Raw genomic sequence first — 25,693 nt, 5'->3', positions numbered from 1 at the left:
TTATACTAAGATTATAGTCTGAACTATTGAAGTCCAGCAAAACCTATAACTTCTGCCATTTTTGGTTTGTGAACAGAAACACTGCAAAGAGCTAAATGATAGAGTTTCTCTATTGCATTAAAGTATATGGTGTTAGTTTTAGTTTAGTTTTTAATTTATTATTAGCTCTAAATGGACTGAAAAACTAACTTAAAACTAACACTGTGTACTTCACCGCACTTTCTTTTAGTTTGGTAAAGACAATAAATAAATTAGTACTTCAATAAGGATGTTCTTGATTCTCTGTCGGATTAAAAACGACCTCAATCAAAGAACCTTCAGCACATTTTTCCACTTTCACGAGTTATGGCTCTAAAGGGGCCATACCTCTTACAGTATGGCCAGATCACTGAAGTGGTCAAAAAAGGAATCGTTAATTGGACAATCTCTTATTGGCATCGGCCAGAGGAAGCATGATTGATGCATCAATTATACAACTTCAGCATCAGTAGAACCGATTGTTGCTGTTCTGTTCAAAATAAAAGCACATCAATCTTGTAACAGTTTTTTTTTCTATTTGTTTGAAACCCCCGATCGTTTAATAAAAGTTGTTATGCCTTTATGATATCATACCAGCCCATACAAAGCCACAGATGGGGTTGATTTCCTATGAACTATAAAACAAACTAATAACAATGCCCAGAAAAAAAACCCGAAACATAAACATTTGCATCACATAAAAGCAACGCATGTAGATATTTACTCTGGAGGAGAAGCATGCGCCTGTATTTCTGCGTTTTGCAGCCGGGCTGCAGCAGATCCCACTGAGATCCAGCTTTTCTGGCTAGCTGTGTTTTTGCACATGTGGCCCCAGAGGAAATCTGAACCACATGTTGGCTGCATGACACACACTCGCACAAATACACATGTTCGCTCGCTCGCTCGCATACACACACACGCACACTGCTTTTTCAAAAAAACTTTTGTTGTTTGGTAATGAAGCAAAGGAGTCTGAAGCGAGGGATGAAAATATGTGCAGGCACGCAAACGTGAAGTGGCTCCGTGCACCTTGGACTTTGCGCTATCCTTTGCTCACATGCACACAGTCCGGTCTTAACATTCAGGTTAACATCTGGCAGAAAAGGGGGCTTTTAAAAAGGGAGGGATCTTGTTGGTCCTTGAGCCCCTGTAATTTGTGAGGTAAAGAAGGTCTCATAACAAGATCACACACACTCTCAAACACAGCCTTGTAAAGTTTTTCGCATGTGAACGCTGTGCCGTCTTTTCGCACTTTTGTGATGCAGTGCACATTTTGTGGAATCTGAAACGATTTATTTAAACAAATGCTCTGCAGAGTTTAGGAGTGACAGTAAAGTCAGGAGTGTATGAATAAGGAGGCGCATTAAAGTGGCCTCTGCCTGCTGACTGACAGTCTGTTGATTTAATGTTTTTGCTGAGAGAGAGAGGGAGGGAGAGAATGGGCCACTGTAAGGCCCCTCACACACTGAACCTTTATGCACACTGGCAGAGGCACGGACACCACCATGGATCCCCCTGTGAGCTACCGATGAACCCCCCACACTGTCTTCCTTCTGCAGGACAGCCAAGTTCTCAATCCTTCATTCTCTCCACCAAAGCGCCACATGGAACTCACACTAATCTGCTGACTTGATGCTAAGGACGCAATTAATGAGTGAATCTAAAGTTGATTGGTTTTATGACTAGTCTTTGACTGGTCCTATGTCCTTGAATGGACGTTTTCTGAAAAACTTGAGTTTTCTCTTGTATCAAGAGGACTGACAATCTTTCCATAACATAAAGAGTAAAAATGTTCATATGCTGAATTAAAAAACAAAAACGACATTAAATTTAAAAAAATCTTGTGTGTCTGCTGTGTTAAATACTGACTGAACAAACAGAAAAGTGTGGCTTTCTCACATTATTAAGCTGAGACACATAAGTGTATATATATATATATATATAATATAGTAGAACAGAAAACTCTTAGGTTACTTAACAGAAAAACAAAAGATGAAAAGCATAAAATGCAGCTCTGAAACAAATGAAAAGCCCACTGCACTGAACCCCATTGAAAACCTCGTGGTTATTCTACCAAATATTGATTTCTGACCTCTTCCTGAGTGAAAACATTAGTATGGTTGTTTCTAAATTAATATCAACTTTGTTTTCTTTGCATTATTTGAGAATCACATATTTTTTTGTTATTTTAACCATTTCTCATTTTCTGCAAATAAATACTAAATGTTTGCTTGGACTTTCAGAGACATGTTGTCAGTAGTTCATATAATGAAAGAACAAAGTTCATTTTACTCGAACGATAAAAAAATCAGCCTTGCTTATTGGCGTCATGTCTTTTTTTTCCATGTGACAAGTTTCTGCGCTATCCTCTCTTCGGTTCAGTCATCACATCTTCACCTTCGTAGCACATCACTAGTTTGTGATTGAGAAGTTGACACTCCTCCGTCAGCTCAGGAGAATCAGAGCTATTAAGGTGAAACCTAAAGAGCTTTGCGTGTTTATATTTCAAAAGAGAACCTCACAGAGTTCATTTTGCATCCCACACCGGACTCTGTTCAGAGTGTTTCTCTTTCTCGTTCTGGTATGGCTCCGCCATTTTCAACTGAAGGGTGACCGGCGGCGCTCTCTGCTGGGTGGCAGCCAAGCTACAACACCAAAAGAATGTCTAAGCTGGTGTTGTTAATCAACTGGAACTAATTTTAATCCAATAAAACATTCATCAACAATTAATCGTAACTCCATGAATGGTTTGCATCCCTGCTTGGTGCCCTGCAGTTCTCTTAAAGACTAACATTTTTCCACTCATATCTGAGCTCATTCTCGCTCTTGTTGGTTTTTCCAGATAAACAAAGAAAATACTCTGCGTGTGCACTGCAGGGCCTCATACGTGCTCATTGGTTTCATACACCCTTGGATCCAGCTTGGCTTTTCAGCAGAATAGGATCATCCAGAGAGACACAGAGAAAATAATCCATTTCTCAGAGCCTGAGGTTGACCCGTTTAAGGTCTCATAGGATGTAATAGGATTGTAATAGGATGATGAAATTCCCTCAGTGTGCGTGAGAACATGCACAATACGTGTTTGTCTTGGGTGTTTTGGCTCCTAAATGGGACTTTAATAGATACATTTCATCATCTGTAATTGTGTTTATGCAAATCTGCCTGTGTTTACACCAGACTAAATGGATAACAGAGTGGTTGTGCAGACACCCTGCTGCTCCCGTGGCAGAAGGGCGGGGCATGCCCTCAGGCTTTGGTACCAGAGGGGATTGGGTTCAGAATGGATTCATACAGCTGCTGCATTGTCATTTGTATCAAGTCATCCTACAAGTGATGTAACTAGAGCCCTGATGATCCAGCAGGGTGCCTGTATTGCCTGAAAGAGTTTGAGAAGAAATTTCTGAATCTTGATGCATTTATCCATCCATCCATTATCTTCCGTTTGTCTGGGAGTCGGGTCGCAGAGAGAGCAGCCTAAGCACAAAGACCAAGACTTTCCACTCCCTGGGTCTTCCTCTGAGTCTCCTCCTGGTGGGACATACCTGGTCCACCTCATCAGGGAGGCATCCAGGAGGCATGCTAACTCCTCTTGATGAAGAGATGCAGTGGAGTCCCTTTCAAATGACTGAACTTCTCACCTTATCTATAAGGGAGAGCCACAACACCTGGTCTTGTTCTTTCGGTCACTACCCAGAGCTCAATACCATAGACCAACGTAGACTGGCACGTAAATCGAGAGTTTCACCTTTTGGGTAGCACTTAAGTGTCCCTATCAGTGGTCTCTAGAGCTGATTCCCAAACAACTTCCATCACATATTTTCTTAGAAATTATTTATTGAGGTAATTTTGTTTAAAATGTAAATGATTTAACCAACTGTTGAAAATATTGATGAAAACTGTCGTTGTCGTTGAGTGATGTGGTGCAGTGTGTGCCTGAATGTGGTGTAGAGTCCATTCACCCCAACATTCAGGATGTTCCTCCTTTCGGACCGCTTAAATAAGACTCTCAGACTTCCTGCGTCCCTAAGTCTTGCGGGATTACTTATGAGGCTGTCCGGCTGCTGAGACGGGTCACAACTCAGCTCTGCAACTCGCATCAGAGATCACTTAGCTCCTCTGCAACCCCGTGCACCCAGAATGTAAGTCATCTTCCAGTAACGGAGCTAAATCATCGTTGCCCTTGGCTGTACTTGCTCTATGGAAGACTTTGATCGTGATCACCATGTCTCAATTGCCACCTCTGCACATCCTGCTCCGATGGACTAAAGCTCAAGCCGTTTTTAGCATGAGAACGAAAATGAAATTTGCTTTATGTCTGTTCTTTCTATAAATGCCCTCAAAAGGACAATAAAATGGGCCCAACGGTTCAGGTTTCTCAGCCATCTTCATTTAAGGGCTACGAGAATTGCCGTTCAGAGACCGACCTCCTGGCATATGATACTTATGAACCACATGATGTCATAAGTTACAGCGCCGCACATGTCCCTTTACCACATTTAGTCATTTTACAACCACAAGTTAGATATATTTTATAGGGATTTTATGCGATAGATCGCCACAAAGTACCTCATGATTGTGAAGCAGATGAAAATGGCACATGGTTTGGAAAGAAAAATGCATTTGCATTCACCCCCATTAGTTTGATACCTTAAGAGAAAATCCAGCTCAAGCACAATGCGAATCCAGCTGTTCTGTGAAGGCCTGAGAGATTTCTATTTGTCGAGGAGTTTAGAAAAGAGTTACATCAATAAAGTAATATTCCAAGCTTTCATCATCTTACAGAGTGCTGTTCTAACCATCATCCATCAAAACAAAGAGTTCTGGACAACTACAAAGTTACCAAGACATGGCAATCAACCTGAACTGGCAGTCTGTGGATATTAGTAAAGCAGCCAAAAAGTCTCATGATGACTGTGGAGTGGCTGCTTAGATCCATAGCTCAGGTGGGAGAATCTATTGACACGAGAACTACATACACCTGGTCTTTATGGAAGAGCGACAAGAAGGAAACCATTGATAAAAGAAATACCTTTTGCAATTAGCCGTGTAGGAGGCACAGGAAGCATGTGGAAGAACATTTGTTAGATGGGACCAAAATGTTTTGGCCTACATGCAGAGTGCCACAAATCGCCCTGAACGCACCACCCACAGTGAAACGTGGTGGTGGCAGCATCATGCTATGGGCATGCTTCTCTTAATCTATGACAGTGAAGCTGATCAGAGTTGATTATGGAGGAAGTCTTTAAATATTCAAAATAATTCTAAATAATTTAAAATATTTTAGACTGGAGAGGAGATTTCATCCAATATAGCCAATTAATATTTCAGTAAGAGACTGAAAGTTTGTGCACTCAGCATGTAACTGTTACAATTAGACTTTGGAAAACTTTTTTTTGTTACGGCTTAACATTGAAAGCGAAGAACACGCAGCCAGCCGTCTTTCTGCAGAGACACCCTGATCTGGAACAAGACCTCAGCTGATAGATCATCTCCCTCAGATTCCTTTTTCATCTGGCACAAAGATGCTGAAGGAATCACAAAGCTGTTTGGAGGGACCTTCTGTGACAGATAAGAGCCAAGGCTCTGCCAAGATGCTTTAAGTGTGTAATGCAAAGCAGGCCCCTTTGTGTGTCTGCTTGGCCTATTTGCTTTTCTTTGGTTTCCCTAATGTCTTACATTTTCTCCCTCAGACTCAGTGTGTGCTTTCACTGTAAAGCCTGATTACATTTGGCCTGCTCTGCACCATTCTTAGGTGCCCATTCAAGGCCGGACTAGCTTTGAATATATTTCCTGGTTCTGTCTTGAATTATGGTTGGCACATCAAGCTTTTGGGGAGCTTTAGTTTTACTGCCAGGATTTTTATGGTTGGATATGTTAACAAAAGGGCTTTTCAGTATTCCGACTAGGTCTGGACCGAAGGTTCGGCTTCAGAAATGTTTTCAGTTCAGAGAGAAACCTGAACCCATTTTTTTCTTCTTCTTCTTTTTAGATATTTCCTCAGTTTGTCCGTTGTTTACTCTTCCTCGCTAGTTATTGTTTGAGGCTTCCTATAATTGCGTACGGCAGGGATTGGTATTTAGCTTCTTCTACCCATTAGGAGGACATTAAGTTAGAACGTCTTTCACAACAAAAACAACTTGAAGTACTTTGCAAAGAGTATAAGAATTAAAACGCGATCAAAAAGAGATCCAACACCATGCATCTTTTTCCTTTCACTTTACAATTATCTGCTGCTTTTTGTTGTCCATTGCATAAAATCCCAACAAAACATGCAGAAATTGTACTGTAATTAAAAAAAAAAAAACAAAACAAAAAAAAACACTTAAGGAAAATGAGTGCTGGCTATAGCGAAAAAAGCCTTGAACTCGCTGTAGGTTGAGTTATATTTGGTATTCTGCCGGTCTATTTCTTATCATCAGTTTCGCTTCTGGTCATATGTTTGGCCTTGCCAAAATAAATGTTGGTCATATTCAAACCCAAAATACACCCACATGAACACAAATGAATGCGCTCATGCGGAGGTGTTGTATCCCATCTCTCTAGTCTTTTAGGACTTGACTCTTTATGCTGTTGTTGCTAAGTTTTGGTCAGATCCTTCCTGAGGAGCAGAGGGAGAGGGGGCTAAGAAGACGGCTGGGGATTTGGAAATGTTCAGCGGAGCAGATCCTAAACATTGTCTGTCTGGTTTCTTTTACGTATCTTTAAGTAATCAGCAAAGGCCTCTCATTTACACATATTAGTCACAGCCCAGACAGAATTTCAGGAGCTCCAATCAGTGTTCCCGCACTATTTCCTTAATTGCAGTCAGGCACAGTCAGTAACTCATGGTAACACAGGGTTTGTATTCGCAGTGTGAGGAATATTGCTTCATGACTGCCTGTTTTAAACCCCCAGAGCTTTTACTCAGTAAGACAAAACATGAAACTTAAAATGAATTGAAGCCCTCAGGAGAAACGGCCCATGTTGGATATAAGTGTAATGTTTTCACGAGCAAAAAAAAAAAAAAAAGCAGACCAGTGATGGTTAAGGAAATTATTTTTTCTTTTGTAAAGAGCTAGCAAATCTAGAGGGGCAGCTCCAAACAAAAGTGGATGCATCATGTGTTTGGCAGTCGCTCTACAGCTGGGAGCCTCCGGTCAAGGAAAACCGCCGGTCAAGGTTACCGGGCACAAAGAATGCTTTGTTGATGGATTACAGACAGCACACATCTGCAGTGGAAGATGTACATCAAAAGATACGTCCCAATTATTTTCCAGTAAACAACACGACTCAGCCAGCGCTCCAAGGCCGTGTGCCCTGCTCCGTTCAGAAGCATCAACAGCTGCCTTTCCATTGCAGATGGGCTCAAAACGTTATCAGTATTTCGCGAATGTTGAACAAAACACGATTTGTGTGTTTGCGGTGTTTCCATTAAATAAAAAAAACAATTAATATCGCACATGAATAAGTATGTTCACAAGATAAATAATTAAAAAAAAAAAACATGCCACGCCATCGTCCTCCTACCACTTCCTGTCGTCTTCTTTGTCACTTCCACCAGTAGTAACATCAGGTTGTTGATCACATGACGTCTGTGATATGAAAGAAGTGTTTCCATTGAAGCTTTTTGAAATAAGCCAGTTAAATAAATCAGATGTGATACGGCTGATAAACCACCTCATCCTAGCGTCAAACTCTGTTTTGAAAAATCAAGACTTTTTTTTTCAAAATCGGCATGTTTTCATTATGCCAGTTTATTTTCAAAGTGTCAAATTGTGCAATTTTAAGGTAAATGGAGAATCAGCTATTGACTGAGGGAGGATGTCCCAAACCTTGGAGACATTGGCTCACTAACACTGTTAGTCATTTTTATCTCATATTGTAATTATCAGATACAGTCGCATGACAAATGACGATGTCCAACCACTTTGTCATTTCCTGTAAAACGCTTTTACTACTGCTTTTATTACTACGTTTGCTAATATTTATTGCATCCACTGCTCTGTTGGGTCCAAATATCTCACCCTGCATCTCCCTCCTCTCAGGTCGCGTGACCCCCGATCAGCTGTGTTCCTATGTGAAGTTGTTCCGGAGCAGCTGGGAGGCGCTAGAGAGTCACTGCGGGGTGCTTCAGCTGGGCTTGGCCACGGCCCAGACGCTCCGACATCCCAACTTGGCCCGCTGGGATTCCTGTCTGGGTTTCGAAAGGCTGCTGCTGCAGGTGTGTGCTCATCTTGCATAACCATACCATCCATATGTCACTCACAGTAAACACTTGGAGGACCTGCAAAATAAAAGTTGGAGACCTTCCATGACAGATTTGTCACGTGATAGAGTTCCGGTGTGAAGTTTACATTGATTTATCATGACTGTTAGATTAATTTGGACTTTTATGACTTTTTTTTTTTTTTTTTTTTACTGTTATTTCACAATGCAATGATTTCCAAAAACATTCTGTGCAAGTTTAAAATTACCCTGACACTCAAACATAAACACAAGTAAAACGCAGCTTTTAAAAACCCAGTCAATGGCAGGAAACCAGTCAACTTTCCAATTTCTGGATAATAATATATATAAAAAAACAGTTATCTATTTAACTAGAATGTTGCCTGAAGATTGTTGAAGCCCCCCAAAAATTTATGCTCATTCTCTGAAATGTGCTAAGAAACATTGATATCACAATAATATTAGGGCTGGTGTAAATATATTTGTGCAATGGACTAATAGGGCTAAGAAAAAAAAACAACAACCTAAAATTACGGGAATAAAATCATATGCGAATAAAGTCATAATATTATGATAAAGGTCAGCATAATGAGAATAAAGGCCATAATATTATGGCTTTATTCTGATATTACAACTGTATGTAATTTCTACTTCATTCTCAAACTTCTTTACTCTCGTACCTTTATCTTCTCGCTATATTATAACTTTATTCTTATTTATTTTTTCTTGTAATACTTACATATTTGAGTCTACATGTAGAATCTGCGTAGGGCTGCACAGTGGTGCAGTTGGTAGAGCTGTTGCCTTGCAGCAAGAAGGTTCTGGGTTCAATTCCCGGCCCCGGTCTTTCTGCATGTTCTCCCTGTGCATGCGTGGGTTTTCTCCAGGTTCTCCGGTTTCCTCCCACAATCCAAAAACATGACTGTGAGGTTAACTGGCCTCTCCAAATTGTCCCTAGGTATGTATGTGTGTGTGCATGGTTGTGTGTAAAGAAAATGGATGGATGTAGAATCTGCTCATGGTGTAGATAAAACCCACAAAAAATTTAAAATTCTGATCCATTTCTTCTTTTTCCTTGGTCTATAACCATTTATAAGAAACTACATTTAAAGTAATTCAGATAATGTTTAAAAATCCCATATTTGAAACATAAAGAGAAAAAAGAGGAAGCCTGAACCCTCGGGCTTTTGACAGCATCTAAGCAGGTAAGTGGCTTGTTTTCAACATGTTGTGTTAACATCCACAGATTTCTCTCCTCTATAAACAAGGTCAGTTTTCTTTGCAGAGTAAACACTTGGATCCCGTAAACACAGCAAAACACAGCAAAAAGTCGGAGTCCAGAAAAGGAAGAGATCCATTTTTAATAGGGAACGACGCACACGTGCGTTTGCCTTCCTAAAGGTCAGAGATCGAGTCTGATGCACAGGGCAGAAAGAGTCAATGATGGGAGGCGGAGGAGTAATAAGAGTAAATCAAAAGTCAAAGTGTACACAGTCACCGGTTCTTCACCTCTTGTTTCACTTTTCCCAGCGGCGACCTGGACATAACTTCAAGCTCTCTTAGAAAAAGCAGAAGTCTAAGCTGCGTCAAATGAAGTCGCTGACTAATGCCGCAGCCATTTCCTCCGCCGTCCTCTTCATACTTTGCTTCTTTCGTTGAGCCGCTGTACATTCCTGGATCCGTAAGGCAAGCATTGGGACGGCACAGTATTTAGGAACTTATTAAACTAAATCACGGAAAAATTAAACAGGCTCTTGGCCATGGCCAAACTGGAATTTGAAAACAACCTCTTAAATCTCGCCTCTCGGCTAGGTCCGCTCGTTTATTAAATGAAGGGAAAGGGGAAGGGACTTTTTTTTTCCAGTGTCCATTTACGTCGTCTCTCCACTTTGACGACGGTCGTCTAGAGAAGCCGGATAACCCGGAACAACTGTCCTGCCACACGTTTCCAGCTTTGGTCTTATGAGTTTGGGGAAGAAAAGTGAAATTCAGACGAGGCTGCGACTGGAGCACGCTCGGGTTAATAAGAGTTGCGTCTAACGTCGGCGCATTACTCGACTTTGAAACACTTGGCTCGAGTTCAAGAAACACATTCGCTGAAAATCAGATCTCAGAATGAGGCTTTAAGAGTGATATGAGTTTGCAATCAAAACGGCCCTGAGTTTTATTAAGGGAAATGAGTTATGTGTCCTCGCTGCCCCTTTTTGTTTATTTAATTTCCAGGAGGTTTTTTTTTTTTTTTTTTCTGCTTGAGTGCATGAGGGAGACATTAATTACAGTAGAAAATGGCTGGATGAAATGCCTCCCAGACGTGTTTGGTGGTTGAAATGTGTTTGCTCTGCCTGAGTGTGTGTGTGTGTGTGTTTGTGAGGGGCTGCTGTGGGGACGACCCACCAGAGCTGGACGCTGCGTCGCTATGGTGGACGGTTTGAGTTCATCCAGGCCAGCTCCTGTGCGCACTAGCTTGGGGCCTTGAAGTAGGCCGCAGCTCCACAGAGGTTCAGAAATCTGGAATCTGTGCTCTTAAGTTAATTGAAAACAAAAGTGGAGAGGGGTATTACAAGATCCTAAAACATGGCGGTATTTAAACGTCAGTCTAGTTTGCTCTCAGCATGTATATTTATATGGTGATGTATGTATATGTCAAGTTTGTTTGTGCAGCACATTTCAACAACAAGGCATTTCAAAGAGCTTTACACCATGCAAACATAATACAGGAACCAGTTGTGAAACGGCGATAAACATTATGTTTTGTCAAATTCCATCATCAAAATCATTAAGGAAATATACATCAAATATAATGATCAATCTTCAAGTTATTATTAATCAGAGGCAACTCTAAATAGGTGGGTTTTATCCTTGATTTCAAGGAACTCTGTGTTTCGGCAGTTGTGCACTTTTTTGGAAGTTTGCCCCAGAATAGAAATAGCATTGAAACGGGATGCTGATTCTAGGGATGCAGAGTATTTATGTTAAAATACTCTCATTTTAACATAAGAAAAAAAGTGGTGGTTAAGTTCCCTAGTTACGTTTACAGAATGGACTTCTCAGACTTCCTGTCAAGCCGAGCGACAACATGCGGTTGCAAAAGCTGTGAAGAAGACCCTCTTCGTCTTTCCTCTCATGCCTGTAAATAAAAACGAGACGTTTTGAACGGACTGCATGTCACATTAAGTTGGAAAAATCTTGGTCTTGGTTTTTGCATTACAAAGCGCTAACATTTTAGTAGAATGTTTTGTTCAGCTCCAATCAGCTGCTACAGTTTTCCCTGAAATCGTGTTAGACGTGCCATCTTGCCTCCTGTGTGCGTCAGCTGTTTTAGGCAGCACGGCTGTCGCAGCTCAGCCTTTGGGACTGGAAAAGTGTTTGAATACGCCTGAACAGAAGTAGAAACATTTTTTAGTAATGAACACCACTTTTGCAGATGTGAAACTGTGCAATTAATCTGAAAGATGATATACCTGTGAGTTGCACATGGACGGTTCATACAAGGAAAGTGGTCAGATTTTGCTTTTGAAGGTTTATTTAGGAGAATTACCTTAGGAGGATTGTAACATCAGTGCGGTTGGTTTAATATTAAATGTTTATGCCGTCACTGGATTTATTACCTCCTCAATATAAAGAACACATTTGTCTGGGACGGTTACATATATTCCCGTTTGGCGTGCCACCCTGCCTGCGCCCGTACCCCCTCCCTCTCTCCCCTCTCCTGGCCGTCCCAGGTGTCGGCCGTGTAATTGAGTTTTAGTCTGAAAGGCTCAGATTGAGCAGGCCTGGTCGAGCTCCAGGCCACTGTTAAAGAAGCGGTGTGTGCGAGACGTCTTCAGCTCTAGACAGCCGGACCTAAAACCCGACAGACTCTCTCTTTCACCACTTCCCAGAACATCACAAGCGCGCCGATCTACCTTCCCATCAGCCACCCAGTCAGGCGCTCTTCCTCGCCAAAACAAACATGTTTGCTACTGCTGTACCTCCCACTCACCGAGAACGTAGCTCAGACATGCGGTAGCTCCATGCTTTTGGGATCCCAGGCTCTTTAAGGCCAGTATTGTGGCAGTGAGAGCTTTACATGAAGACTGAAACGACCGCTCGAATTAATTGTGATCAATCGACAATTGAAAGGATCCTTTAGTAATCGATTAAGCGTTAACTGGAGTATACAGAGTCAAAAAGTCAATTTGCAAACATTCAGAGCAGTAATGAAGCCAAAACTGTGCAAAAATATATCGATTTTCCAGCTATGATTAAAACATTTTGGTCTGTAAATGTGTTTTAACCAAAACTCCTCAAGTGGAACAGGTTTAGGTCCAGATTTTCTAAATGAATGTTATGTTGTTGCATTTTAGGGAATAAAATGTTTTGATTTGTGGAAAATGGAACTGAATTCTTTGTGTTTTTGCATCTATAATGTATTTGTAATCTTGTATAAAAAAAAGGCTTAAATGGTGAAATGAAAAATCTGCGACGGCGTATTAGGGCCATTGTGGATAGAAAAAAAGGACAACATTTTCGCCAAGAAATTTTGAGATTAATCTGAGATATTTTCCAGGAAAAACAAGAAAACCTTTAGTCTTGAAAACCTGAAACTTTGCGAGAGAAAATCTCAGAAATTTTGAGATTAATCTCAGACATTTTCCAGGAAAAACGAGGACATTTTTGTGCTTGAAAGATTTAAAATTTGCTAGAAAAAAAAAAAAAACGGAGAAATTTACAGGTTGATTTTAAAAATACGAAAATTTCTGTTTCAAAAGTTGCAATTTCATTCTGTTTTTCTAGACATTTTCTGATTCTCAGTATTTCTGAGTTTTATGGTGGAATTTTATTCCTCCTCTGTTTTTTTTCTCTTCCGTCTACAATGCTAATAATACGCTGATTAAGTGTATTATTAAATCTGATTAAGCGATTAATCTATTAGTACAGTAATCGTTAGCTGCAGCCCCAGTCTGCTGCTGAGAGCTCTGTCACATCACTGGACACAGCTGGGATGACAGCAGCGTTGCAGAGAGGAGCTAACCCCTCTCACCCCGGCCCGTTGCTCCACTCTGCTGGGACTAGCAGGGCACGCCTCTGCAAACACTTAAGTTCAGAGTTATTGCTTGTCACAGCGGCGCTGGGATGGATGGAAAACTTCCCTCGGCCGCATGTCCCCATCTCCCACGGGTGACTCGGACTGCACGCCTGTTTCTTATCTCAGCTTGTGACATGGGTTTAAGTCTGTAGAAATAAATGGTTTGAAATTGAGCTGTAGATCCAGATAATGCGCACCTAACAGTAATTTACTTCAGTTAAACTTTTATAGCTAATACATTTTACGTAAATAGGAAGCATATGTTGGGTTTGGTATAAATCTTACTTCTAAAATAGTTTTAAAAAGTGATGCATCAAAACCACTGAACGAACGCTTAAGGGTTTGGTGTGTATTAAATTCCATACATCCAACAAATTTATTGTACTGTACTAGTACTTTATTTCACAGTTTGATGTAGTGTTAAAATACTGTTAATTCTCTGTACAACACCACAGTTGCAATCTTTGCAACAGAATCATGTCAAACTGTATCATTACTATGCAAAGCTTTTTTCTTGAAGGCTAAAAAGTAAACACTTGAATTTTGGTTCCATGTGTTTACGACAGACGGCAAATAGAGAGTTTGTTTTTGTAAAAAAGAAAAAGAAAAAAATCCAAATCGGAATACATAAAATTACCACTTAGAAAGAAACACAACACTTACTTTTCCTGAGGGGAAAAACACACCTGCTTCCCCCTCCGTATTAAGACCTTACTGTGCAGTTTAGGTAAAATCCTTCAAGATGTACCTCTGCGTACGTTTTTAATACGTTTTTTTAACCTCTTCTATTAAGAGAAAATAATAAAAAAAACACCATCAGCATTATCTCATGCTGGAGAAATTCCACTGAAGTCCTTGCTAAAACAGATGCTTTGTAGAGAGTTGTCATGGTTTGTAAAGCTTAAATGTCTTGAACCTTTTTCAAGCCTTTTCTGCTGTACGTTGCGTTTGCCAAGACGAGTCCAAAGTTGTTTTCAGATGGGTGCTTCGCTCTGTTTTTGCTCAAGTCAGCGCTGGCAAGTCGTCAGGAGTTAACAGAAGCGTCCCCCATTACCTACAACCCCGATGTTCTGGGACAGAGACGCGTAACCCCTTGACCTCCCACCCCTCACCAACACTCTCCTGGACATGCACTGACCTGCGGATCTGCTCTATGTTTACTGCTTGACAGTGAAAAATCCATGTAATCTCCTCCCATGCTAATCAGTTAGAAAGCATGCCAACCCGTAGGAATGCTGTGGATTTTGCAGTTGCATATAAGTAACATCTGGATTGCATCACTCCTTATGGCGGCACAGGGGAAAAATGTCGATATTGGTCCTGAGTAACTTCAATCTTATCTGAGGTGCGTGCCGCAGAAAGACAGGGGGGGCTTTAAGCCAGTAATTGGCGTTACCCCTCTGGGTGGGGGGGATGTAGTTTGTCCCCACATCCCAGACATTCCCTTCCCTTGTGGAGCATCTCTGCTGTGGCCCTGTCTGCTCGGTGGAGTTGGCAACAAATAAACATGAATGAATGACTTCGGGGCGCTGCCTTCAAATCCAGCATTGACCTCCTCCAGTTCCCCGACTGTTTAACAGCCTCGCATCCGCGCTGACCCGGACTGACCGTCTCCGCGTCCGTCACCTCCCCATACTGCATTCCGCCGCTTCCCGGCCCGGAGCAAGCAACACGGATCCGCATGCGGGACCAGACACAGGAGGTTCGGGATCTTCTCCCGTCTGCCTCTAAGCCAGGCGGCCTCTCTGTCTCTCCGCTCTGCTTTATTTTCAAAACTCAGATGGATTGTGTGCTTTCTGTTAGCAAAAAAAAAAAGAAATGTTGATACCCTTGAACTTTCCCACATTTCGTCCAGCTGACACAACAAATATCCATGAGTTGGGCTGGGATTTATGTACCAGACCAGCACAAAGCAGAAAATAATACATTTAATTTTGTCAAGTAGAAATTGGAAAAGATTAGAATGTGTTTGTATTACCTTAAAGCCTTGTGATACTAACTTTTTTTGCTGTAATCAGAGCTGTTTCTGAAAGCTTTCAACTTCTAAAGGTTGACATTTTAACCCAAGTAGTTATTACACCTCAACTTTTTTGTGAACAACTAAACATTTTGCCACAGATTCTCAATTGCATTTAGGTCCATACTTTGACAGGGTCATTATAAACCACACAGTTAGAAAGATGAACTTGCATCTCAGTCTCAAATCGTTTGAATCCTCCATGGTTTTCTTACAGTACTTCTCTGTTTTTATCTCCACCCATCTCCTCAGCTCCGACTAGTTTTCAAGTTCCTGCTGATGGAAGCACTCCCACATCATAATACGGCCTCCCCCATGTATCATGTTGTTGTTATGGCGATTCTTTTTCTGCCAAAAGTTTGTTTTGTACGTAGAACAAAAAGTTCAACATTGGTCTCACCTTCTTTTCCCATGTTTGCTTTGTCCTTACATGGTTTATTGCAAACAGGACTTCTCACAGCTTCCAGCCGCTCTTCCATAAAGGTCAGATTTGTGAACCCGGGAACTGAAAGTTGCTCTGTCAACATATTCTCCCTCCAGAGCTGCCGTGAACCTCTCGACTGCTTCTCTTAGTGTTTTCCTTGCCAGGCCTGTTGTTCCTGGTGAGGGACCGTGCCTTAGTGGTGCTTTACTCTTTCTGTTTATGGATGGCTTTGTGGTGTTTTGTATTGCCTGGTTCACACGGCAAGAGTTTTAAGCGTGTCGATCCATTTCCAAAACCCAGATAGACCCCACACATGGTGATATAAAAATAAATAAATAGATACAATCATATATAGAACAGCTTCGGTCCTACATTGTGTGGCACAACACACCACATGGAAAGATTTCACCCACAAACATTTGTGGGTGAGCTTGCAAAACCTCTCAAGCTCAGGCGCGAGTTCAGAATAAACAAACATGGCCGACGAGGAAGAAGGAAATGGTGGTAGTTTGTGGACCTTTTTTTTAACAGATAAAAAAACAAAAAGAAACGTCTGCAGCGCCCATCGTACTTTTCTGGTGTGCAACAGCAGTTGTTTTGTTTTCTGTGTGTTTTGAACTCCCCTTCAAAGTGTCGCCTCGCTTTTTGATTGGCTACAGGTAGGTCACATTTTACAGGCTGCTTGTTCGTGTGTCCTCGGGGGACACCTCACACGCCGAGGTATCAGATCAAGACTACCCAACATGCTGAATATGTCCGATTTGTGGTGTTCTTCCAAGTACCAGATCACTATTAACACACCACACATGGCAGGAATACCTCTTAAGATTCTCTATAGAGTAATCATGATAATCGGAAAAGTCGGAAGGAGAAAATCTTACCTCCACAGTGACAACCTGGCATAAGATGTTCAAAGCCAGAGATTTTGTTTTTTATTATATAACCGCACTTAAATATTTCATCAACAACTTCATCCCTGTTATTTCTGCTGTTTTCCTTGGTCCTCATTAATATGTCGCTACTCTGATTTTCTCCAACAAGCCTTTGATGCCAATTTACTGAGAGTAAATTATAAACTACTGGAGTCTGTTTGTTGTCCAGGTGATTTACAAAGGCAGTGGGGTTGCATTGAACTTTATTTTGTGGAATCAAGCGGTGTGAAAACACATCGTTCTGATTATCTGTGGGACTTTTAAGAACCGGTTGTCTTTTGCTTCTTCTTCACGATTATACTCTACTTTCTGTTGTTTCACCACAAAAAAAAGACCAATAAACTACACTGAAGTTTGCGGTTGTGATAAACAAGAGGCTCATGTTAAGTGAAAACATTTGTTGGGTCTTTTTCTCGGCTACGCACTACCCAACTTTACGCTTTTACTTCACATGGTCAACATGAACTTCTGTACTCTGAGAAAGTCAGTGTCTCTGTGTTTTCTCGCATAACAAGAGCCGTAAAACTGGAGAGAACACACATAGCTGAGTTTATCAGAAGATTGAGTTATTTACCTATCTCTTCCTTCCTGTGTTTGGTTGGAAAGGATTACAGTGCAGGAGAGCGGCGGGGAAGGAGTTCACTCCCAGGAAGCCTCAGGAGTAGCCCCCGTCTCAAGCCCCTTTCCTTCACCCCCCCACCCACCCGTCAGAAACGTTAGCCTGCCGGCTGTGTTTAGATTGTCCTTCGCTGCTCGGTCCTAATGTACTATCTGTTTAATAGGCAGAGAGAGGCCTGTTTATAGAGAGGGACCTTTCTAACTGAGGTGATGGCTTGGTGGGCTACAGGGCAACAACAACTCATCTCACTTCCTGTTATCATTACCTCTCGTCTCCCAGACAGATAGGCTGACCGCATTACATATCTTTAATCGCCCGGCCATCCTGCCGGCTATGACTCTGTTTAATCTGTCTCTCTCGGAAGATCGAGGAACATTAGAGGACCTGCCCAAGTTGCCTCGCGTTGAACCTCGCGGGCTTGAATTCTCAGGTCAACACTAATTTGCCTGCTCTGCATTTTTTGGGCGTTCTGCCGAGCGTTTTTCTAATAAATCCATATCTCAGCCCACTGAGCTGAAACTGTATGTTAATAGTTTGATACTAATGGATGCAGAGTTATGGAGCTGCGGCTTTCTGAAGGCGAAAGCTGAGGAAGTAAAACAGGCTCCGGTGTGTGTGCGTGTGTGTGGGTGTGTGTGTGTGTGCGTGTGTTACGCTAAACGTTGTCATCTTAAGAGGAATCGCTTCTCGCCCCCCCTCAAACTTTCTGTGTGGATTCGTGTTTGACCCTTTCACAGGACGTAGAACATAAAATATATTTCTTGAACCTTTTTTTTCCCCACATTGTGTGAAGATAAAACTGCAAACTTCAATAACTGCTTGTGAGATTTTTATGTGGCAAACACACTGTAGTACATAAATTCAAAAGCGGAAAGAAAATTAGATGGGTTTTCAAAGAGTGTATAGTGGGTGTTTGAAATGTAATGCTTCATCTATCTCTATCTTTTACTGCGACTAAAGCTGCACGTCTTTTCAGCTTCGCACTTCCAGAGACAAAGTTTCCACCTTCTTTGTAAGATATATTAAAGTGAGTTAAATTGAATGGAAAACCTCTATAAACATCCTTACCCAAGATTCTCAACTGGATTGGATTTTGATTTTGACTGACACATTTTAACATATAAAAGTGGCACCACTTTCCACATGTATGTTATTTCCCTTATTCGTGCCTTTTTATTTGTCACTTTTCCAAAAAGAGAGTACTTACTTAGTGCATTCATAGCTGTACTTTGTTCAATTATGAAGACAATAAGTTGCATTGGACCTTATTTTGAAGTCAGTGTTAAAGGAGTATTTTGTTGTTGTGTTGGTGTTTTTTTGTAAAACAGAATTTGAAACTTCATCACTGTCCTCCTGCTTTACAATTACACACAATTTTGAATTGGTCTATCACTTAAAATTCCAACAAAATCCATTATATTCCATGTCACACCACTTTCATGTTACAAAACAAAACAAAGCCAGTTTATTTGTAGAGTACATTTCAGCAACGAGGCAATTACTTTACATAATTAAAACAGAAATCATGATATGGCAGTAGCATATTAAAGGGAAATAAATGGGAAAACTGAGAGAAACAGAAGTGTACTCCATTCAACTGAGACTTGTACATTTTGTGGTCAATATTATCTGCCTTTAATAGCTAGTTAAGTATTTCTTTAAGCACCCATAATCAACTTTTTTGTTTGTTTTTTACTCTTTGCCATTGTGCAACTATTTTCATTTCATGGTAAAACTTGCTTGTAAGAGATGATGTAGCAGGTAAAAAATAAATAAAAATACCTCGACTAATACAGTGAACAGGATGTAAATTTGTTTTGTTTAAACTACTATATGAGCAAAATTTCCCATGGTGCTGCCAACCCATAAAATAGTATAAATATTATAGTCATATAATGTATTAAAACCTTGCGTATGCAAGTGCAGAGAAGCATCCCGGGCCCTTTAAAGGGAGGAGCTGTTGCACATTTTTATTTCTTTTGGGGGTTTTAGCACCACCAGGCTGAAGGAACCACCTGAACTGTCTGCTTCGAGCTGCAGCAGAAGTGGATTATGTTTGATGGGGCTCTTCAAAGTGTCCCAATAAAACCATGACAGAAACAAAGAAGCCAGAGGTCGATTCTCTAGGAAGGTTTAGCAAACACTCAGGTTTTCATATCAGAATAGACTGTTCCAGCTATTTATATTGGGTACAAAGGGAATATCAGTAAGTGCATAAATGTTTATGTGTTTTTTTTTTCTATGCCCTGTTATTAGTCCCACTACCAGAAACAAGAACATCAAGCTGCAAGTGGGTGTATTGTGTGTTTTTTATATGTCCTGTCTGAGCATTGTGGGCCTCATCAGCAGTTCCTTGGTCTCGCTTGCTGGCTTGTTTTTCCCTGCCATGTGTGCTTCTGATTGGCAAATTGCAGCTCGTCTTGTCTCTTATGACTCAATCAGCCGTGTGGGAAAAAGAGCAGGTGCTTTTCTCTCTTTTTTTTCCCCCTAAAGTGACGAGCCACGGACAAACCCGGGAACCACTCCAGGTGTCTCCCAGAAGATGAACTGAGCACAAGCGCTTGCTGCTTCCTGTGTGGAAAATACTTTACGCAACTTCTCGATGATATAGAAAATTGTCCACTTCAGTCATTATTGTACCGTGTTGCTCTTTGTCCTTTAGAGTCAGAATACAGTTGTCAAATTTCCAAAGTCATTGAACAGTTTGTGGGAACGTACGACTTGATCAGCACATTCCTAAAGAGTGCTCCCGATGTTTGTACTGGACTTACCCGGAGAATGATGTTCGAAGACGTTTTAGTTGAGTTACGGCTTGGTTTCACAGTACATATTTCCCAATATGCAATGCATCAGAATACAAGTCTTTAGGGAGCTAATATCGTCTCCGGAGGGAGTTTTGCTCTCTGTAGTTGCAGTTGCTGCATATTATCTTGGTCTCTATTGTTTACTCTGACTGTTAAGCTGCAGCGTCAAAGACCATTCACATCTGGAGAACTTTTATGTGGTTCTGTTTTTTGTCTGTTTCACCGCACTGATGTTTGTATTATGAGTGTTTTGCATGATTCAAAGAATGTGGTTCGTTTGGGGTTTTATTATTTTTTTTTTTTTACATCTTCAAGCAAAGGGACCCTGGCACTCATTGAAACCAAACGGGCAAAATGAAAATGGTCTTTCTTGTCCGGGGTTGTCCACATTTCTCTTCCTGCGTCTGGACCGCTGCGGTACGTTTTCTAAGGTTTTAATGAGCTGCTCAATAAAAACTCAATCCGAACAGAGTCACGGAGTGGTCACTGCCTGCCTGGTTTCCCCGTGAATCAGGCCTATGTGGGCTGCTGACTTGGCCTGCTGGTGTCAGACTTCATCTGACCAGGCTCCAACAACACACCACAGCTTCTGGAGAAATACCACAATGCCCAGCATTCACACTTGGATTGTTAACAGGGGAAGGCCATTAAAAAAAAAAGCTGACCATTTACCAGAATAGCAGGTATTTGTAAAAGACCTAACAATGGCCGTCTGTACCCAGGCTGAACAAGCCAATGAACTGGTTTATGGTCGTCGGAGCAGGGTGTAAGCATTTGCTTGTGTTGCATCTCACTAATCACTCTTTATTTACCATCCTCTCCATATTTTTCCTTCATTTGAAACTATGTCCAGATGTGCCTCCAAGTAGGTGTGTTTGCGCCTATGTGTGCACGCAAGCATTCATGCATGTGCGTCCTTTTCATGTGCTTACTCTGGAAACAAAGTTTCAACTTCCTGTTGTCACAAACGGCTCCCTTGTTCCCCATTGAAAAGCTGCACCTCAGGACAGATTAACTATCAGGTCATTTGTCACTACCTGCTGAGCACAGGCCAGGGAAGGTCACAGCCCACAGGACATGCGACTTTGTGTCTGTATGTCTGATCTTGCGTGGAGACAGAGGGACATTCCAGGACCTCCGGTTGTCCTCTCTGGGAACTGTTTGACTCAGAGACACATACACTGGCTTTTTTCAGAGACTTCCAATTGATCCGGCATTCATCCTTGTGACAGCAGCTTGTTTTTATTTGGTCCAACTTCTAGTTTCTTTAGCAGTTTATGCAGCTCAGCTACGTGTTGAGGGGTAGATTGGATTGGTAGTGGACGGGCAAAGGCAAGACAAATAAAGAAAGAGCACTCTTGTATGAGACAGGAGGCCCATGGTATCAGCTGCAGAGATCAGTTCTGGGAAGTTACCAATCAGTACTGCATTTCACAAATCTTGCCTTTATGGTAGAAAGTAATTGTTGAAGGAACAACATAAAATTTTCCATACATGGCTGAAGTTGACTAAAAACTAAAAACATTGTGCGTAGCATAAAACTAACACTGCGCATCCTCCTGAACGCATCTTCCCAACACACCTGTTTAAGGCTGCAAGACGATGGGCTGGGTGACATGAATCATCTAATCAGCAGGACAATACAGTAGGGCTGAAACAATTAATAGTGATTAATCAATTATTGAAATAATTGTCCACCAATTTGGTAATTGATTAATCATTAACTGAGGTATATAGACTCAAAAAACAGGCAATTTGCTATAGGAATAACTCCCTCGTTGCTGCAATTAAGCCAAAATTGTAAAAGGTTAAATTAAAAAAAAAATCTACAGAATGTGCCATGGTTTTTATCCAATTAATCAATTAATCATATGAATAGCCAATAGAATAATCAATTACAAAAATAACGTTTAATCAGTCTGACCTGCACCTGTAGTTATGGTGGAAGGTGGTTCTACGAATGTCGAAAAATCGCTTTTGGCAAAAAAAAAAAGAAAAAAAAAAAAAAAGACTTAAACCATCATTTTAGGAAGGTGACAATGTTTCATGATTGTACTCTACTTTTAAAATTCTCCCCTGAAGTACGCTGAAGTCAGTGACTGTAACATGATCTAATGTGAGAAGACTTTTAAGTGCTTTGAATGCTTGTGAAAATTACCCTGTATCATGAAGCAAAGGTGGGACAAGAGGTTCTTTTTGCTGGTGCATGTAATAGTACCCATCTGAAACTGCAGCCCAGATCCTGATCTCCCTCCACCCCAGTTGCCCCCAGGCCCTCTGTTCACTCAAGCTCACCCCTGCGGACTACCTTGTCACCCCAGGGACTTACCAGATCACCCAGAGGGGAGTGAGCCTGACCAATCACCGCACTGACTAAACAGTGAGGGTCAAACCGGGTCAATCAGGGACAGACTGTTACCACCCCTCTCTCTCTGTCATTAATTACGCACACTTCCCCAGGGCTGCGCTCCAACATGTGGCCACATAGGTCAGCGGGCTGAATCCGAAGTGGTTTCGAGTGCATGATCCGACGGAGCTCAGCATGTGCTTCGTATGTGTATTTACAGCTGGGTCCGTCTCGGTTTTATTGCCAGCTAACGTGCGGTGCCACATCTGACACGGTTTTGAACCCCAGCGTGTTTAGAGGCCGGGTCACTTCGGAAATAAGAACTCGAAATCCGTCCCGTGACCTGTGCGATCCGACGGGACCTCTAATTTTGAGGGGAAGGCTTTATTTGATTAAAACCCATCGTTGAGGAAGAGTGTGAGAGAAACGCCGCAGCTTCTCTCTGCCGTGGGAGCCATTTTCTTCGGCGGAGGGTCTTTGCTGTAATTAAGTTTTTTTTTTTTTTTTTTTTTTAAGGAATTATGCTCTCCAGACATTCGGGTTGCTCGCACTTTAAATATTTCAGCGCCTATGGATTGTTGCAACAACACCAGCTTTGTTTCGTTTGGATCCCCACTTTCACCTTGAAGCTGCTGTTTGTTGGAGTATATTGATGTAGGGACGCACACAGCAGAGTTTGCCTTTTGTTTGTGTGAGTTGGCGAAGTTACAGAAGTCTACATCCACACATCGTTGGCAGGAATCATGGTTCTTAGCTTTAAATAATACCTTTTATCTGTTCTCCCTCCAGGGCAGAATGATCATACAACAAACAACTCCACTGGTTTTTAAAAACATTAATAGGGTGCACAAGTTTGAGTTTAATGTGGGTTATGCCAGTATCGCTGGTTTGTTGTGCTGCCAGCGATATTGGCAGGAAGGTGGAATGTGTAGCTTCACGTCGAGTCAAGAGCGAGGTAGTTGGGACTTGTACACCACTGTGTGCTTCAGCAGAAGAAACGATCACAGACACATCAGAAGTGGTTCTTAAATGGGTACGCCAGGCTCCTGGAACGGTCTTGACCTCCGATATGTAGAACATTTATAGACGATGATTAAAAGCCAGGACTGTGCCAACGACTTTAATGAGCTCTGAAATTCATACTCGCTGGTAGACAGAGCGACCCAGTATCGACTCAGACTCATCCCAGGACCCATGTTTCAGATGCAGTTTGTTGTATACACATGTGCCAAATATATGCACGTGCGTACCTGCTCAAAACATTTAAGACCAGTTGGAAAATGGCAAGAATTTACATTTTGCATTGTCAGATCTCAAGAAAGTTCTATGTAGAGCTTGAAATTGTAAAAAGAAAATATGGGAGCGAGACAAAAACAAAATATCTGGCTAAGCATTTTATTGCAAACAACCATTAAGCTGAAATGGGCTGTTCATCGTCACTGCAGTATTCAGGCTTTCTGCATCATTTTGACTGGCTTGGCAAAGAGGGATGCTTCAAATGAATCAATACAATCAGTGGATGTAAACTTCTGACTGGCATCGGACCTTTTAGTTGCTGAAATGAAACTGGTGCGCAGAGGAAAGCGTGACTGACATCTGGGGTTGAGTGAATATGGAGATGCACCGCCCCAGGCTCTCTGCTGGGGTCTGGAGGCTGTTAAATATTCCATGCTGCCACCCTTTCCCCTTCCCCGCCTCTCCTTCCACACCATCACTACTTTCTCTCCTGGTTTTAAGTTTCCCCTCATCCCTTTAAGTATTTTTTTTTCTTTATTTGTGTCCTGAAATCCTTTAATCTTTCAGCAGTAGTTCTGCCGCTCATGTGTTTATTGATGCAAATGCGTCTCATTTTATGTTTTGATCCCTCATACGGGAGCAGAAGGGAGGAGATCTGATGCAGCGGTGAGAAGAAATCGGAGCAAGCAAGAACAACCCAGATGAAATATTTGTATATGAATTTAGTAGAAATGCTTCACAACGTTTGCCAAACGCCGGCTCTGCTTTGGCTGATTATGACAACTGGAAACAACTGGAAACAACTGCCCACATGCGACCTACACGACGCTCGCAGAAAGATGCATTTCGGCAAGACGCACAAGTGAAACGATCGAGCGCGTTGGGCTGTTGGGCAAATTGCGAAATATCTGCAGGGTGCAGCTGAAAAGTTTCCTCGCTCGCTCGTTGCTCAAAAACAAAAAAGAAAAAACTGAGCTTTTCTAGAGAAAACTTCATCGATTCCTACATCTTCCCTCTTCGGCTTTCATCTGGGGTGAACTCACACGCCCCGCTTTGCCAGTTCTATTGTTCTTGATGTAGTTTAAGACACATGTGGGCCTGTTTGTCCCACTAATGCTTTCATGGAAATGGGAAGAGGCATAAAAGTAACCCTAAATGAGCATGGACGCCCAACCGCTAATTATGAGTGGAGTAAAGGGGGAGGAAGACGGGGGGAGAAAGGTCTCTGCTACGCCTGTGACGCCTCCACCCATTGGTTCTACGCTACTGCCTCCATCTTTTCCACCCTGTTCTGTTATTTTCTTTTGCTCAGAGTTATTCTTTGATTTACTTTTATTGCCCCCTCCCCATATTACGACGCGTCTATGCTCCGACAAGACATTTGAGATGCAGCGAAAGTTTACGGCCCGTTTGTGAGGCGTAGTAAATCACGCCACGTACGATTCGATCGGTGTGTGTTCTGTTTGGGTGGCCGTGTTTGTGTTCGCATAGGAGCCTTTTTGTGACACCGTTAAACCGTTTGTTGTGGTTATCTCAAGTTGGTGGCAGAGAAAGCGAAGCGCGGACTCCGATAACGTTGGCGAAACTCTGAGAGCACATCTGGCTGGAAGGATCAGAAGTTCAGTCGTCCTCGCTCTCGCAGAAATAACCTCCTCTCTCCACATCCTGACTCAAACATAAGAGCCCACGAGGGAAACTGCAGAATCCATTCTTTTTTTTTTTTTTTGCAAGTTTGCATTAGTATGATCTGTAATTAGCTGACTCTGACTAAACACTTTTTTTCCCTTCCTTTTTTTTGTCTTTGAAAGAACTTTCCTTACGTTTTTCTGTTCTGAAAACTACACACACTCACACAGCTAAATCTAACGCTATCTGATTCAGGGGCAGTGCAATAAATCACACATTTATCACTTTGCTCGTATTTTGTTTGAATTTAGGAGGTATTAGTGAGGCTGACTCAGCCCTTCGTTCATTTTTTTTTGTTAGGAAATACAGTCAGGCCACTCCAGTAAATCTTACTTTA

The 25,693-nt window shown here is 41.7% G+C and overlaps 1 protein-coding gene across 1 annotated transcript in view; it reads left to right on the top strand.

The window, feature by feature from the left end:
- Positions 1 to 25,693, top strand: part of scfd2 (sec1 family domain containing 2) — a 129,040-nt gene that overhangs the window by 15,939 nt on the left and 87,408 nt on the right. Inside the window, exon 4 of the mRNA XM_088005170.1 lies at positions 8,043 to 8,218. Coding sequence (XP_087861296.1) covers positions 8,043 to 8,218 — 176 coding nt within the window. The remainder of the gene's footprint in view (positions 1 to 8,042; positions 8,219 to 25,693) is intronic.

Source organism: Poecilia mexicana, unplaced genomic scaffold, assembly GCF_051168715.1.
Source record: "Poecilia mexicana isolate PSO_F unplaced genomic scaffold, ASM5116871v1 scaffold_4, whole genome shotgun sequence".
NCBI lineage: Eukaryota > Metazoa > Chordata > Actinopteri > Cyprinodontiformes > Poeciliidae > Poecilia > Poecilia mexicana.
Note: the sequence above shows the minus strand (reverse complement) of the source record. Positions and strands in the feature narration are given on the sequence as shown.